This window comes from Saccopteryx leptura, chromosome 1 (genome assembly GCF_036850995.1).
Source record: "Saccopteryx leptura isolate mSacLep1 chromosome 1, mSacLep1_pri_phased_curated, whole genome shotgun sequence".
Taxonomy (NCBI): Eukaryota; Metazoa; Chordata; class Mammalia; order Chiroptera; family Emballonuridae; genus Saccopteryx; species Saccopteryx leptura.
In genome coordinates, this window is record NC_089503.1 from 184,791,671 (window position 1) to 184,808,567 (window position 16,897).

General features: G+C 41.3%; 1 protein-coding gene and 1 pseudogene across 3 annotated transcripts in view; one reads left to right on the forward strand and one right to left on the reverse strand.

Annotated features, from left to right (window-relative positions):
- Positions 1-300: 300 nt before the first annotated feature.
- LOC136389109 (transcription factor BTF3 pseudogene) lies at positions 301-1,005 on the reverse strand (annotated as a pseudogene).
- A 2,723-nt stretch (positions 1,006-3,728) lies between these two features.
- Positions 3,729-16,897, forward strand: part of COG2 (component of oligomeric golgi complex 2) — a 47,512-nt gene continuing 34,343 nt past the window's right edge. The window contains exons 1-4 of one of the 3 annotated variants that reach the window (XM_066382800.1): positions 3,729-3,911; positions 14,246-14,407; positions 15,585-15,650; positions 16,367-16,447. In XM_066382800.1, the coding sequence (XP_066238897.1) occupies positions 3,843-3,911; positions 14,246-14,407; positions 15,585-15,650; positions 16,367-16,447 (378 nt within the window). In that variant the 5' untranslated portion in view covers positions 3,729-3,842. Of the gene's footprint in view, positions 4,039-14,245; positions 14,408-15,584; positions 15,651-16,366; positions 16,448-16,897 lie in introns of those variants that run through there. The other 2 variants (XM_066382811.1, XM_066382818.1) reach the window with 2 other exon arrangements.

Consider the following 16,897-nt stretch of genomic DNA (forward strand, 5'->3'; position numbering starts at 1 on the left):
GTTGTTCAATGATTGCTTTCTCATATGTGCCTTGATTGGGGGGGGGGTCTTCAGCAGAGCGAGTGACCCCTTGTTCAAGCAAGCGACCTTGGGCTCAAGCCAGCAACCTTTAGGCTCAAACTAGCAACCATGGGATCATGTCTATAATCTCACACTCAAGCCAGTGACCCTGCGCTCAAGCTGAAAACCTCAGGATTTTGAACCTGGGTCCTTTGCGTCCTAGTCCAACACTCTATCCACTGCGCCACCACCTAGTAAGGCATGATGAAAACTTTTTTTATATTAACCTTTGTTTCAAACTTTATTCCCAGGCTTCTTCAGCTTAATTAGCTGCAAAGAATGATTTAAGTATAAGCAAAAACTGAAAAGAGCTGCAGTGTCCAAGGGGCTTAAAAATATTAAGATTTTTATCTAGATTTTATCAGATCCATAAACAAAATTTGAAAAAGCAGTCATAATATAAAATAGCAGCTCCCAGTAACTTCTTCAAGTTTATCTGCTTCAGACGTTGGCTCAATTCAGTTTGCTTCATTCTTGGAAGCCTCATCAAAATTCTCCACAAGATCTGGAACTTCATCATCATCCTCCTCTCCAGTAGCAAGTGGTGCTTTTCCATCTACAGATTGTTTGGGTAGAGCTTCAGCCAGTCTCCTTAAACTAGTCATACTGTCTGCACCAAGCTGGTTTAAGATGCTGGGTAGCGTTTCTGTCAGCTGCTTTGTCTCAGCATGGCTTATAATGTTGAAAGTGTTCGCTGCCAGAGATGCCTGAACTTTAGGGTGTTAAAGTGGATCACTGTTCCTTGGTTTGTGAACATATTTACTTCTTTAATATCAGAGATATTGTTTACCCCCAACTTCTTTAAGGAGAACTGAAGATTTTTATCATCTGCTATAGTTCTGTGAACCACCTTCTTCTATGAGTAGTTCCTTTCCCACCAATGAGCACTTGTGCCTGCAGTTTGGTGAGTTTCTCTTGGTTCATGATAGTTTCTTTCATCTTATTGGAGAGGAAATGAGGTGTGCGGGGGACTAGGGTTGGCGCTAAGGGGGTCTTGGGCAGACCAGCTGACAATAAACTCACACATGCAGGGATGCAAGATGGCAGCTAGAGGGAGGCAAGAAGTGATGCAAGGGCCATGATGAGAACTTTTAAGATTTACTCTCTTACTAATTCTAGTCACCTTGTTGTACATTACATCGCCATTTTATAACTGGATGTTTTACCTGTTAACCCCTCACTCATTTCGCCTACCCCCACCTTCTGGCAACCACCAATCAGTTCTCTGTATCTATGAGCTCATTTTTGGTTTTTCATTTTTAAAGTCCATATATAACTGATATCATGTGGTATTTGTCTTTTTCTTTCTGATTTATATCTCTTAGCACAATGACCCCAAGATTTATTCTTGTCGTCACAATTGGCAAGATTTCCTTCTTTTTATGGCTGAATAATATTGCATTGTGTAATGACATCTTCCTTATCCATTTGTTTACTGATAGATACCTAGGTTGCTTACATATCTTGGCTATTGTAAATAATGCAATGAACATTTTAGGGTGCATATATCTTTTCAAATTATTTTTTTGTTCTCTTTGGATAAATACTCACAAATGGAATTGCTGGGTCATGTGAAGGACATGGACTTGAAGTTTGTGCACCTGGGTTTACACTTGTCAGTCATTAACAGTGTGATTTTATGCTAAAAGCCAGACCTCTTAGACCTAATATGCTTATTATAATTGCTGAGTTTGTTAGGTGTGATGATGGCATTGCAATTGTGTAAGGAAAATGTCTTTTTATTTCCTTATTATTAGTAGTATTTATTATTTTGAGAGAGACACACACAGACAAGGACAGACAGGAAGGGAAAGAGATGAGAAACATCAGCTCATAGTTGCAGTACTTTAGCTGTTCATTCATTGCTTTCTCTTACATTCCTTGTCTGGGGGTTCCAGCTGAGCCAGTGACCCCTTGCTCAAGCCAGCGACCTTGGGCTCAAGCCAGCAACCCTGGGCTTTAGGCCAGCAACCATGGAGTCATGTCTATGATCCCATGCTCAAGCCAGCAACCTCAGGGTTTCAAAACTGAGTCCTCAGTGTCCCAGGTTGACGCTCCATCCATTGCGCCACTGCCTGGTCAGGCGTCTTTCCTTATTATTATTAGACATGTAAACCAAGGCTTTTGGGGAGCAGGAAATGATGTGATGTTTGGGATTTACTTTGAAATATATTCTAGCCAGAAAAGGAGGTGGCAGTGTTTAGTGTTGTGGTAGGAGGGGGCCAGGTGACAGAGGTACAGCAAAATGCTTGATGATGGTTGAAGCAGAGTGATGAGTCCATGAGCAGGGGGGTGGGGGGGTGTTACCCTTGTGTTTTCCAAACTTTCACATATGTTGGGAATTTTTCATAGTAACAGTGAATAAACAACAAACAGCGAGGCTTCATTTCCCATGTCCAAACAAACATAACACGGACATAGGATGAACTCTTCATGATCGCATCTCCCGCACTTTATTTCGATTCTCGGGGTAGATCCCAGTTCTCATCCCTCATCCTCTCTACACACTGGCAGGGAGTATTCTCTTTAACAAGGCTTGCCAGGCCCAGCACTAGGGAGAATATTGTTTCGGATTCTATACTCACATTTTTAAAGGGACCAGTTTCCTCTTTGGAGTAACTTGAATACAGGAGTTTGATTTTAAGGTATTGCCTTCCTGTTTCTTGCTCCTTTGGGGAGCTGTTAATGCATTTTTCCAAGGGGAAAACAGCAATGGCAGAACAGTCTAACCCCATCTAGAAAAGCATGAAGGAAAAACGTGCAGAGTGAAGGGCTTGAAGTGAGGTTTGTGTTTGAGCTATCAGTCTAAAGGAGAGAAAAGGAGGTGAGTTATCACCACTTATGGTATTCACTGCTCACGGGAGGAACTGTGGGAGAAAGAGCAAGGTAAGAGAAAGAGAAAGAGAACCAGGGAATAACATTTGTATGAGTGCAGGGAGAAAGTCTGAGATATTGGGAGTCGGGGGTGATGGCACCAATCCTGGCCACAAACACAAAAATGTGCCCATTTCTAGCTTGGATTACAAACAAATGCATACGCATACCTCCTTGTCTTCTGTGTTTTGTCTAAGCAGGTAGTGAGGGGCTCCATTAAGACCCTGGAAGACCCAAAGCTGTGCTCAGAGGCTACCCACCCAGGAAGTGAGCCCAAAGTTGACCACCTTCCTTCCTTACAGCTCAGGTACTGAGGCCATGATGCGAAGCTCCCCCTGAGGGCGCAGTCCCCCGCAAGCCTCAGCGCCCTGGAGGCGGCCTCGGGGTAGCGCGTGTGGACGGACGGGAGGAATGAGCTCGCCATGTGCCCAAGCCCGCAAGACCGGCCTGAGAACCAGAGGGCCCAGGTCCGGTCATAGCAGTTCCTGCGGCGAAGCAATCTCGGGAGAAGACCCTGGAAAAGACTGCAGACAGGTTTCTCCCACGGTAAACGGTTCGGTGGAGAGGGCGCCCCGCTGGCCCCTGGCCGGGTCCGCCAGACTCTGCGGGGTCTCCTGAGAGCTGGGCCATCCAGCAGGAGCGTGCGGGCTGCAGTGCCGCCCTCCGCCGCATGGGGGCAGCGCCGCCTGCCGGCGCGACGGCGGCGGTCCCCGCGCCCCTCTTGGTGGCGCAGGCGGGGGTCACCCGCGGCGCCCTCGCTCATTGGCCACGGCGCGCGCTGCCATGTTGGCGGAAGCGGTCCCTCCTGTGCCGTGGAAATTGGTCGTGGCTGCGGCCGCCCGGTTGGTGGGCGAGGCTCCCGCTTCTTCCCCTCGCTCGTGTGTCGGTGCTGAGAGGCGGCCAGCAGGATGGAGAGGAGAATGAACCTGCCCAAGGGGCCGGACACGGTGTGCTTCGACAAGGACGAGTTCATGAAGGTGCGCGCCGGGCGCCGCTCTCCGGAGCCGGGCCCTGGGCCGCCGCTGTCCTCTGCCCTCCAGGGCCTCTCCTCGGCCGGGACCTCGCTGCCCTGCGCAGGGAGTCTGTCGGCCTCCGGTTTGGCAGGTGCAGCCTGGAGAAAGCACTTATGCGGAATCGTGCTGGTCGAGTCAAAGGCCGGAAAGTTTCGAGCTCAGTGTTAGACTCCCCTGTTGTTTCGACCCTGTCCGTGCAGCGTGGTCACATTGCCCGTCTCCTGACCGGACCAGGGCCTGGTGACCAGTGTCTGGCACCTGGAGCTCAGGGATTAGGTACTGAACAAACCTCTGAACCCATGTTCCTAGCATCGGGTCAGAAAAAGAGGCACATAGTCCAGAGTTTTTGCCCAACGTTCATAGAAAGCTTCTGCAGTGGGGTGATTAAACAGTTGGAATATTTTTTTTACCGATTTTGCTGTAGTACAACACGCCATCCTCCTTTTCCAGAGTTGCCCCCCTTCTCAGGATAAGGTGAGCAGGGAGCTGGTGTGCAGGTAATTATAGGACATAAACTTCTAGAATAGAAATATAAACGGAAAACGTTTGACGATAAGGCTGGTCAGGTGCAGCCTTGACTGTGTCCAAGATTTGAAGCAGAGCCTGGAGGATGTCTGCCTAGATACCTGGTGTATGCCTCCGGTCTGCACTTAAACCATAAAAATATGTATGTTTAATTTCTAAGGGTTGGGATTTTTGATACTATTTAGTAGCTGGTTTCAATGTTAAAATTAAAAGCTTGGCTCTACTGTAGACACCTAAAATTTTGAACATGGGAATTTAAATGTCTTGTTCTGTTTTTTTGATGAATTTCAGTCATCATGTTTTTTCCTTTTTCTAGCTTGTCTTCTTGATATTTGCATTCTAATCACATCTCCAAAACTCTGGTTTTTAAAAGGTGTTTATACCTGGATTCTCTCCACTGTGGCCATATTGTTTTTAATACGCAGGCTTTCTAGGCCCAGGAATAATAAATACTCTTGTCCTTGTGCAGTGATGCTCCTGCCAAACCACTGTAGGAACAGTGCAGCTGAAGTGGGATGTCTGAAGGCCTACAGGGTGAACTCACTGATACAGAAACGCTTTGTTCCACTCCCTGGCTAGTTGTTGTCCTGAGGTGCGGTAGAAAGAGAGATCTAGGGATTCGTGATGGTGAGAGGTGTGCTGAGAAAAAGAAAGCACTCACAGAAATCAGGGCCCTTGTTTTGACTTCAAGGATATTGGTGTACAGAAAACACTTCATTTTGTCCTTCTGTTGACTTCTTCAGTCTTCCTTTGGGCACAATACCAGTATCTTTTCTGATTCATATCTTTCTCACTCTGAGCTGACAGGATGCCTTTGGTAAAAGCAGATTCAGAAAGTAGAAATCTCAGAATAAAAGTTCTAAAATAGAACTTAGAGGTGGGGAGAGGAAGGATGCGGGAAGTGGCTGGAATGCCAGCAACTTCATATTCTCGCATGGTTCTTAAACCTCAGAACATGCCATGCCATACTGATTATGGCGCTAATAAAGGTGCCCACTTCCTATGTAGAAAAAAAATAAATAGGGCAGCTGTTCTGTGTAAAATGTTGACTTTCTAGGTGGGGCTTGGAGATAAAGGCTAATGGCAACTTGTGTTTCCTTCTAAGAGATGTTTTACAAGTTATATAAAGTTCCATGGCAGAAAGGAGGGTGGAGAGCTTGCTGTTGGGATGATATTTCTTCATTTTTGTCTCATTCAACACATTTTGCAATTGAACAGGTTTTAAGCCCGTGGGAAAGTTAGGGAATACCAGATTTGCATTAGGAGAGTTGAAATTACTTGAAGTCCAGTGGTTGGACTGGAAACTGTCATTAATCTGACAAACATGATGAGGACCTGGTAGGGCAATGATAGCAATTGCTTATTTAATAAATAGGCATTCATTGATCATCTACTATGTGTCAGCCAACAATCTAGACATGACGGTACAAGAATAGATATGATATGGTTTTGGCTCTTGAACATGGTATTAGGAAAAACGTGGGTGCCAGAAATTGCACCTAGAACAAAGTGGTTGGAGTATGGAAGAATGGCCAGGGATGAGACTAGAAAGATAGATAGGTTGGTTGCAGTTGTCTGGGCCTTGTCACTACACTGAGGGGTTTGTGCTTGATGCAGTATTCATTGTGGAGATATAGTCAGGTTTAAAGTGGGCAATTATATGACTATATCTGTTGCATTGGAGCTGACAGGTGGCAGGAGGCTACTTAAAAAAGTTATGTCAGTGGTTCTTATGAGATCTAATGAGAAATACAGGGGAGGGGGACAGGTTTGTGAAAGATGTGGGCGATCAAAAGGCAGGAGTGACAGATAGAAGAATCACTTGGAGCAGAAATTGTGGTGACTTCACATTGTTAGCTTTGTCAACTCTAAAACAGTACAAAAGTCCTTAAAGGTTGACAGCAAACTAAGAGATGAAATAGGACATAAGATATTCGTAGTAGGAAAAAGAAAATGGCTTGCTAAGGTGAACTAGACCCGTTTACCTAGATGAGTTGTTGAAGTCTCAGTGTATGACTTTATCTCCTGTTTTATAGGAAAAATAGAGGCCATCAAGTGGGAATGCCTTCATCTGGCTGATAACTATGTCATTCTCGTATTTATACCCATTCTTTCTCCTTTTCACCTAGTGTGTAGGAGGCTTGCCTTCCTCTTCAGGCTAACTCTTCCACCCAGGCTTGGAGCCCATGCCTTCTCAGGAGTCTGATACTGTCCTTCTCTGTGCTACTTCCCATTGGTTTTCCAACACACTCCTATTTCAGTCTCTTCTACTTGATCCTCCTGCCTCTTAGTTACTACCCTGTCACTATTTTCAATGTCACAGCCAAATGCTCAAGAGTTCTCTTTACTTTCTCACCTTTCACTTTTAAACTCATTCCATTCTGTCTTCTGGCCTCATCATTCCACTAAACAGTTCTCACTACAGTCAACTAGATGTAAGTCAGTAGAACAGACCTTTTTCTGTCTCCTTACTTAACCACTCAGCAGACTAAAGGCTCTCTTCATTGCTTTCTGGTTTTCTTCTTACCCTCCCCATCTCTCCCTGTTGTGTATAATCATCCTCCTCCTCATAACCTTTAAATGGCTGGTTATGGGCTCAGTCACATGTCTCTTCTTTCCCTAGATGATACTTGCAGCTGCAGTGACCACCTGTAGACAGGTGTCACAGATTCATATCTCTGTCCCTAAAAGTCTCCAGAGTCCCATATATTGAACTTCTCCTTGACATCTCTTCTTGGATATCTCTTTGTCACTCACGTTCCAAACTCATGTTCACAGCAGAATCTGTGAGCACTTTCTTCCCTTCTCCCCTCCAAAACCCACTCTCTGGTATTACCCATTTCCATAACTGCTTTACATCTGTCCAGTTGTGAGTCAGGAAACTGGGAATCGAGTCCTCTCTCCATCACCTTTCCCAGGTCCAATCTGTTATCAAGTCCTGCAGATTTCACTTCCTGAATATGTTGTGAGTCCATCTCCTTCTTTCCATCTCTGCTTCTCCTGCCTTCCAGGTTATCTCACGCCATCTATTGTCATGGCTTCTAAACTAGTCTTCTTGCCTCTTCTTGCCCTTTTCTAGACCAAAGTCTACCTTGGGGCAGCGTGCTCTTCTCAGAATGCCCATCTGATGTGTGCGACTCAGTCCGCCTGGTCATGAGAAGACACTTCCCAAAACATTTGAAAGTGTTCATAGCAGTGCCTGTCATCACTGGATAGTTTTTGTTGGTGGACGGTTTGTTTCTGTGCTGAGCCAAAACCTGGCTCCATTGACCTTCTGTTCATCAGCTTCTTTCCTGAGCCTCAATCTCTTAGTGGCTGGTGGGTACCCTGGGCAGGTATTGTCATAGACAGATGAAAAGGGAGTGAGCAGCTGTTCAGATGTGTGCAGTGCTGGTCAAAGAGCAGTGGCCTGGAGCCACTTCAGTCCCAGTTTCAGCTCTGCAACTCCCTAGTGTGTGACTTTGGGCCAGTCTCTGGCCTCTTGGACTCCAGTGTTCTTGTTAGTATAACAGGATGGCACTTGTCTAAATAATCTTTGTGGTATCTTTCAGCTCTTAATATTTTATATTTCTGTGAAAAAAGACATTAGTTAGTTTTTCTGGTTTACAGATATAAAGAATCTGAGGCCCAGAGGTATCATGACTTCTCCCAAGGTTATACAGCTAGTTGGGGCAAATCATGTCCCTTATCTGCTCTTAGGCAGCAGTCCTGGGAAAATAGTCAGGTTTAAAGTGGGAAATTATATGATTATATCTGAAAATAATGTGACACTTTGCTTTCCAGAGGCCACAGATGGGAACTTTGGGAAATGGGGTAATTGGAATATCATCAAAAATAGCCCAAAATGTGGCACAGAGGCCATATACCAAAGCTCCTGCATTTCACCAATAGGGATGAGCTGGAGGGTCATTTGTGACCTTAGCAGAAATTCTACCATATCCAGAGATCTGGACTCTTGGGTTGTAGGTTAGACCAAGTACATATGGTGAGAGTGAGAAGATGATGTGTGTATTTAAGGCAGACTCATTGATAAGAGCTGCAAGAAAGAGTAGCTCACAACAGGAATGGAGAGAAGAGATGGCAGGCAACCAGCATTGGGAAGCGGCTCTGTGGCATTGCTGGTTCCCCGGGCACCTGGCACTTCCGCAGAAGTCCACACTGTAACCCCAAGTCTTGACGAAAAGCTTGAATTCTGTGCAACAGTTTCAGATAGACATAATATTTTTGAGACTGGCTGCCACAAAAAATTCTAATTAGCTATACATACATTGAACTTAGTCTACATTTCATTTTATAGAAGAATTTATTTATGTGAAACACATTTTTTGGTATGAGGTAAGTAACTTTGGACATAAGGTTTATTTGATTGGCACTGAGTGAAAAGAGGTTCTTTGCAAAAAGAGGTTTTTGTTGTTCTTGCTTTTGATTTTCTAGTTTACTTCTTGCAATATTATAAAACTTATTTGATTACAATGTTGAACTTATTGCCCTTTGAGTTATTATTTGTAACATTGATAGCATAAGCATTATGTGAATATATCTTTCTTATTTTATTAGTTTTATAGCATTCACATCAAATTTCTTTAAACATTTAAAATTCTACCATACATTAATCATGAACTGGGTTTAGGCTTTATTTTTAAAATGATGCTTATCTGCAGCCCAAGTTGAGAACTTCAGACCTAGATCATTCCACTAAATAGCTCAAGAAATTACATTTCAAAGGTAAAACACCACATAGATTGTGGTTGGTGTTAAATTGGGGGAAAAGGAGAGAGAAAGAGAAGAAATAGCTGGAACAGTATATTTAGGTCACCAGATATACTCCTTACAAAAATTAGGGGATGTTTCAAAATGAATATGCAGCTATAAAATAATCCCCTAATTTTTGTGAGCCGTGTATTTGTTAGATCAGTGAATACATTTGCAGAATATAGGGGTTTTTTTTTTGCCTTTTCATAAATGTACCAGACACAGGGATAATATATAACATAAGAAAGGAGTTAGATATAAAACTGATGACTCCATTAGGACATAAATTTCATAGAATTTAAGCGATGGGATTTAAAATCCCTTTAGGATAGTTTGCCCATAGATAGTGGAAAGAACTCTTGAGTATACATTTTTTATTCTCAAGCTTGAATTATTGGGTAACCACATGAAAATTGAGAATGAGCTTTGGCTGACACAAGTGCCATAATAACAGTGGCTGAACTGAATTTGAGGGGGAGGGGCTGGTGGTGCTGGAGGGGAAACTTTTTGCACACGTGCTGTTCCTTCAGACAGGAACACACTGTTCCTGCAGTTCTCCCACCGCAGCCCCTTTGTGTCTTTGGGATCTTAGCTCAGATGTCACTCTTCTGTAAGGTTCTCCATGGTCGTTGGAGTTAAAGCACCTCAATGTCCCATTGTATTTTCAGTTTAGGCTTTATCACTGTTCATTGGTCTCAGACTGTTTCATGTTTATTTTCTCATTTCCCCATTAGAATATATGCTGCCTGAGAGCAAGAATGTTCTTTCTTTGTCATAGATCGATGCCTGAGTCGCATATTAAAATTTAAATAATACGTACTGAATATAAAAGGCAATTTATTCATCTCTTTTGTCCATTTGTTGGTAAGAATGGTTCAAAACACACACAAGCTCATACTAATCTCTTGTGTTTTTCAACCCTCATTTTATTGTTTGCACAGTTTAGCATTTACTATTTTGCATTTGTTTTTGTCTCAGTGAAGTTGAGCATGTTTTTAGGGCAGAGGTCATACTTTAAACTTGCATCCCTTCTTATTATATCCCTCCCATAATCATTAATCCAGTCCGGTGATGCCTGGGGGCACTTCCGTTCTGTCACAGCTCTACACAGTGATTTTACCATTCCTGTGTTTGAGGCATGTTCTGCGTCAGGGCACTGAGCAGAAGGCAGCTCAGATGACTGGTCTGAAAGTTCTAAGAAATTCTCACAGTGCTGAAGATGTTCATGTTGGGGTCTTAGGTAAGTTTAAAGTGATGAAAATGTTTTTGCTGTCACTGCTACGCTAGTTGCTGATTTTAAATTGCCTGTGACTGGTCTGTTTTGCTGGTTTATTTCTCTGTATTTCAACATCTCTTGTTATTTCACAACTTGTTGCCTTTTGGGGGATTTGTAATTTACCTGGTTCAAACAGGAGAAACCTCTGAGTCTAAAGAGAAACTGTTTTTCTCCTACTTTCCAGCTGGATTCCTTCCAGCCTTTTAGACATAGGAGGAAATGTGTTTTAATTAAACAAAAAAAATGTCTTTTAAAATGCTTTTTAATTAAAATAACATTTTCAAAAGTGTAACACATTCAGGAAAAGAAAATGCATTTACCTTAGATTTTTGTTGTTGTTGTTGTTAAATGTTTTTAAGAGCAGTTTTATAGAAAAATTGAGCAGAAAGCACAGAGTTCCCATTTACCCCTTCCTTCATGGTTTCTACTGTTGATGTTGTTGTTACTGTTATTATTATTATTTTGACAGAGACAGAGAGAGGGTCAGATAGGGATAGACAGACAAGGAGAGAGATGAGAAGCATCAATTCTTCCTTGCACCTCCTTAGTTGTTAAATGATTGCTTTCTCATATGTGCCTTGACCAGGGAGCTACAGCAGAGCGAGTGACCCCTTGCTCAAGCCAGCGACCTTGGGCTCAAGCCAGTGACCATGGGTCATGTCTATGATCCCACACTCAAGCCAGTGACCCCGCGCTTAAGCTGGTGAGCCTGTACTGAAGCTGGATGAGCTTACACTCAAGCTGGCAACCTTGGGGTTTTGAACCTGTGTCCTCTGCTCCCAGTCCAATGTTCTATCCACTGCACCACCGCCTGGTCAGGCTGTTATTATTTTTATTATTATGGTTTATTCATTACAGCTGATGAACCAACATTGATACAGTGTTATTAACTGAAGTCCATAGTTTACATTAGGTCTCATTCTTGGTGTGGTACATTCTGTGGGTTTTGGCAAAGCATAATGTCCTGTACCTACCCTTACAATGCCTACAAACCCCGCACTCCACCTGTTCACTTTTCTGCACCCCCAATAGATCATGCTTTTGGTGGTGTATCTAAATGGCCGTTGCCAAACTTAAGGGCATTTAGATTTTCTCCTATGTTATCTTCTAGAAGTTTTGCGTTTTACATTTAGGTCTATTTTGAGTTAATTTTTTAGACCTTTCTGTGTCTTTGTTCATTTTTTGCACGTGGATGGCCATTTGTTCAGGACCATTTGTTGAAGACTGTGTTTTCTTTTCTGAATTATCTGCGTAATTGTGTGGATCTCTCCCCTTCCATTGCCTTGTCTCTTTGATGAGCACCACTCTGTTATGAATCACTGTAGCTTTCATACAGCGACTTTAGTTGCCTTTTCATCAGTGTTACTTTAGTCTTTAATGTAGCTGAACATTTATTTGTTGATATTTAAGTTTTTGTTGAGATGTAATTCGCATAACAAAATTCCCTATTTAAAAGTGTGTAACCTATTGGTGTTTAGTGTATTTACTGTGTTGTATGTCCATCACTACTAATTCCAGAACATTCATCACCCCAGAAAGAAACCTTGTACCTGTTAGTTCTAGTTCTTCCCTCTCCCCATCCTCTGGCAACCACTAATATACTTTCTGTCTCTGTGGATTTGCCTGTTCTGGAACATCTCAGATAAATGGAATCCGATAGTATGTGGCCTGTGTCTGGCATCCTTCACTTAGTGTAATGTTTCAAGGTTCATCCAAGTTGTAGAATGTAACAGCACTTGATTCCTTTTTATGGCTGCCCATTGTGTGGGCATACCACATTTTGTTTACCCATTCATCAATCACTGCGTATTCCAGTTGATTTTGCTTTGGCTGTGAGGCATATTCATGTACATGTTTTTGCATGAACATCTATTTTTAGTTCTGCCAGATGTGGAATTCCTGGGTAATTTTACATTTAATTTTTAAGGACCTGCCAGACTTTTCCACAGCAGCTGTGGAAAACACTTTCTCACCAGATGAGGGTTTCAGTTACTCCCAGATCTTTACCAATACCTATTTTTTGTTTTGTTTTATTTTTATTTTTATTGTGGGTGTGAAGTGGTATCTACTGTGATTAAATTTACATGTCCCTAATGGTTAATGATGTTCAGCATCTGTTTATGGCTTATTGGCCAGTAGTATGTTTTCCTTGGAATAATGTCTGTTCAAATCCTTTGCTCATTTTTTTTTTTATAATAATTTTATTTTTTTAATGGGGTGACATCAATAAATCAGGATACATATATTCAAAGATAACAAGTCCAGGTTATCTTGTCATTCAATTATGTTGCATACCCATCACCCAAAGTCAGATTGTCCTCTGTCACCTTCTATCTTGTTTTCTTTGTGCCCCTCCCCCTCCCCCTTTCCCTCTCCCATTCCCCCCTCCCCCCCCTAACCACCACACTCTTATCAATGTCTCTTTGCTCATTTTTTAATTGGGTTATTTGTCTATGTATGGTTGAGTTATAAGAGTCCTTTGTATATTCTGGATGTTAGATCTTGTCAGATATGTGATTTGAAAATATTTTCTCCCATAGTAGTTTTTTCACTTAAAGTATTCTTGATGCACAAAAGTTTTTATTTTTATCATACTCAATTTATATATTGTTATTTGTGTTTTTTGGGTCATATCTAAGAAATTGTTGTCTAATCCTAGGTCATGCAGATTTTCACCTATTTTCTTCTGAGAGTCTTATAATTTTAGCTTTTATATTTAAGTCATTGATACATTTTGAGTTAAATTTTTGTGTATAGTGTGAGGTTGTCCTTCACATTTAAATCACTTGTCCCAGCATCATTTGATGAAAAGAATGACTCCTACCATTTGCAACATCATGGATTGCCTTTGAGGGCGATTTGCTAGGTGAAGTAAGTCAGGTAGAGAAAGACAAATACCTTATGATCTGAGTTATATGTGGAATCTAAAAATCAAAACAAAAAATCACACTCATGGGTACAGAGCACAGATTGGTTGTTGCCAGAGGCGGAGGGTGGACGGTGGGGTGAAATGGGTGAGGGGAGCCAAATGGTACAAACTTCCAGTTAATTGGATAAATAAGTCCAGGGGTGTAATTGCAGCATGCTGATTATAGTTAACAGTCCTGTATTATGTCTTTGGAGCTGGCTACGGGAGTAAATCTTAAAGGATCTTATCACAAGAAAAAAGTTTGTACCCTGAGTGGTGATGGATGTTACTGTGGTGCTCACATCACCTGAAACTAATGTAATGTCATATGTCAATTATATCCCAATTTTTAAAAATTAATTTGTATTTTAAAAAGAGAGACCCCCCCCAAAATCTGGAAGGATGTGAATCACAGTGTTTAATAGTTAAAAAAAAAAAGTAGTAATAGTGCTTATCCGCAGAGCATCAGAGTGTGGGTGATTTTTTATTCTGTTATGTAATCACTTCTTTGAAAGTTTTATGTTGGACATTTGTTACTTTTCAGATTAAGGGGAGAAGCTGTTTCTATTTTAAGATCCTATTTACAATGTCTAATTTGGAAAAGTAAAATCCCTTGTAGAATTTAGGCAACAGGAGAGAACGCTGTCGGTCAGGGCCCTGCCTGACACCAAATAGAGAGCGCAGGCACCTCACACTGTCCTGTGCACTCACAGGTGCCTTTCCCTGTGACCCGTAGCCTGCTGAATGCGTGAATGGTGTTTCTTCTTTTCTCATTTTATTTATACATGTAAACGTGGTTTCATTGCAGTAATTTTGCTCTTCTGGTTTTATTTTCAGGAAGACTTCGATGTGGATCATTTTGTTTCAGACTGTAGGAAGCGTGTCCAGTTGGAGGAACTGAGAGACGACTTGGAACTCTACTATAAACTTCTGAAGACGGCCATGGTCGAGCTCATCAACAAGGATTATGCAGACTTTGTCAACCTTTCCACAAACTTGGTAAACCTTAAGCCCGCACTTACACCAGTCAGTATAGTTACACCCACACCCACACTTTCTCAACTCAGATTTATTCTTCAAAGTGTGCTGAGTATTATAGAAACTTTTCAGTTGATTTTTCCCTCAGAAGCTTGAAGAAATTACTAATCTCATTAATTAATCAAAGAACTAAACTTTCTTGGTGCATATTTTTGTTTTTATTTTTCCCATTTAAGACTCTTCTAGCTTGATTATTTTTCATTTACTTATTAAGTATAATCATATATAGAGTTATATTTTTATGTTATATATCTCCATAACATATACAGTGAAAAATAAAGGATAATAATATCAAAGTGCTTGTTTTTGTTAGTTGTCAAGTGATTACTATGAAATCTCACTGGTTTAGACTATTTGCAAGAGTAAACATCAGCTCTGCTTAAGGAAATGTCTAGTTTACTTTCAGGCACATGTGCTGACTAGAACTGGGTTGAGGGACATTGGCCAGTATTGCCCTGTAGAAGGCTTGGTTTTATGAAAATATGAGAATGGTTTATAATGAGCATCTCAGTTGTTTATAAAAGTCATTTAGAAATGCTTGAGTTTTAATACTTGCAAAAAAGTTGTCTTGTTCATATTTTATTTTGTTTTTAAATATATTTGTGTAAAGAAGTACAGGAAGTAGTCATCTCCATGGGGATTTCAAGAAGCATTAATTAATGAGTCATATTTGCTTTGGGGAAAATCTACCACTAAGATAAATGTTTCAGTATGATGAGAAAGCCCCCCAAATTTTATTTCCCTTTTATTTAATTTGGATTTTTCTCAAAGGTTATAATAATGTTTAGAAAAGATAGAGCCCATCCACTAGATGCAATTTATATCAACTGGTAATTTGCCTCCTATTAAAATGTTCAAATTCACTGAAAATTCCATCCAAAGGCAAACTGTGCATAAGGAAGCTTTCATTTATGGTGACTTCCCTTTATTGTTTCATATATATCAACAGGGTTTTTTTCATATTCTGTGAGCAATATTTATGGCAAAATAACTTCTGTTATTTAGCTAGTTAGCAGTATCTAGTTATACAGAAAAGCATCTAGTTATACCAAAAGAATACCTATGTCTGGTGCTGCTTTGATCACTTCGGTGCTACTCCTGCTCTGACGTGTTTGTGCCAACATGATTTTCCCTTTAGGTTGGTGTGGACAAAGCCCTCAACCAGCTTTCTGTGCCTTTGGGACAATTACGAGAGGAATTTTTGGTAAGTGTTTAGATTATTTTGAGCAGTCTGCCATGAAGCATGTTCTGCTTGTTTGCCTTCTCCAGGAATTCCTTTTATCTGTTAGGCTGTGAGTGGTCCATGACTAGCCCCCACCTTCCAAAAAGGTGTAAATGAGTCTCTATTTTTGCACGTGATCTTCACAACCTGAAGAGCATGTTTGATTTGGAGATGACAGATTCTTGAAATAGAAAACTTTAAAGTGTCGGGGGAGGGGAAAAAAGCTCTTTCAAAACTCAACTTGTTAATGTCACCTCACTCATATATAAGTAGTCTCCAACTTACAAATGGCTCATGTTTTTAAATGTGCAATAATTTTACGAGTGTCCTCCCGTCAGTGTTTGCATGTGGTGATGCTCCCAGACCAGGCCCCTGACTCTCCTGTTCTCTGATCCAGATCATCCTTTCTCTGCCCTGACCGTCTGCGACATTCACTGTATATGTATTAGTATTCTTTGGGCCATTGATCCTGTGTGATCTTAGTTTATATGTCATTTTACCCAAAAACTCAGCAGCAGTTGTGTCTGAAACGTCGTATTTTTATCAATATCTGTATAATAGTTGTCTTTAGATACTGGAATTGAATGAAATATGTAAATTTAATAATTTAATCCAGTTCTGTGGAATTGAATTAAATATGTAAATTTCATAATGTTACCAAAGAGTTTCTGCAGTACATTTTCTTTATTTTTTTAAAGAGCCTCAGGTCGTCTGTCAGTGAAGGAATTCGAGCAGTAGATGAACGATTGTCTAAACAAGAGGACATCAGGGAGAAAAAGGTGAAGTGTCACTGTTAGACGTGGACTTGGGATGGCATCTTGGCGTCCCGGTGCTTTCGGGCATGTGATCTGCTTTCCTCCTGCAGGGGCATCTGCGGAGGAAACGGGAGGTCTTGCTCATCCTTAGGGTCAGTAGCTGAGCGTTCCGAGTGAGGGTCACGCCTGGTCTGATTAAGAGGGCTGTGGTAATTTGTGAATTTTATTTTAAAGCCAAAAAATTATATAGTTTCCTTATGTTTTAATTTATTCATGGTATCATTAACATTTTTAAAGAAATCTGTAGGTTTCATAGGCTACATGCCAGCTCAAAGCCCTCTCCTCCTGTCCTCTCATTTTTTTTATTGCTATGAAATTGTTTTTTTTAAAGCTTTTTCGCACGTGTGTATGTGTGTGTGTGTGTGTGTGTGTGTGTGTGTGTGTGTGTGTGTGTATACACATTATAATGTAATG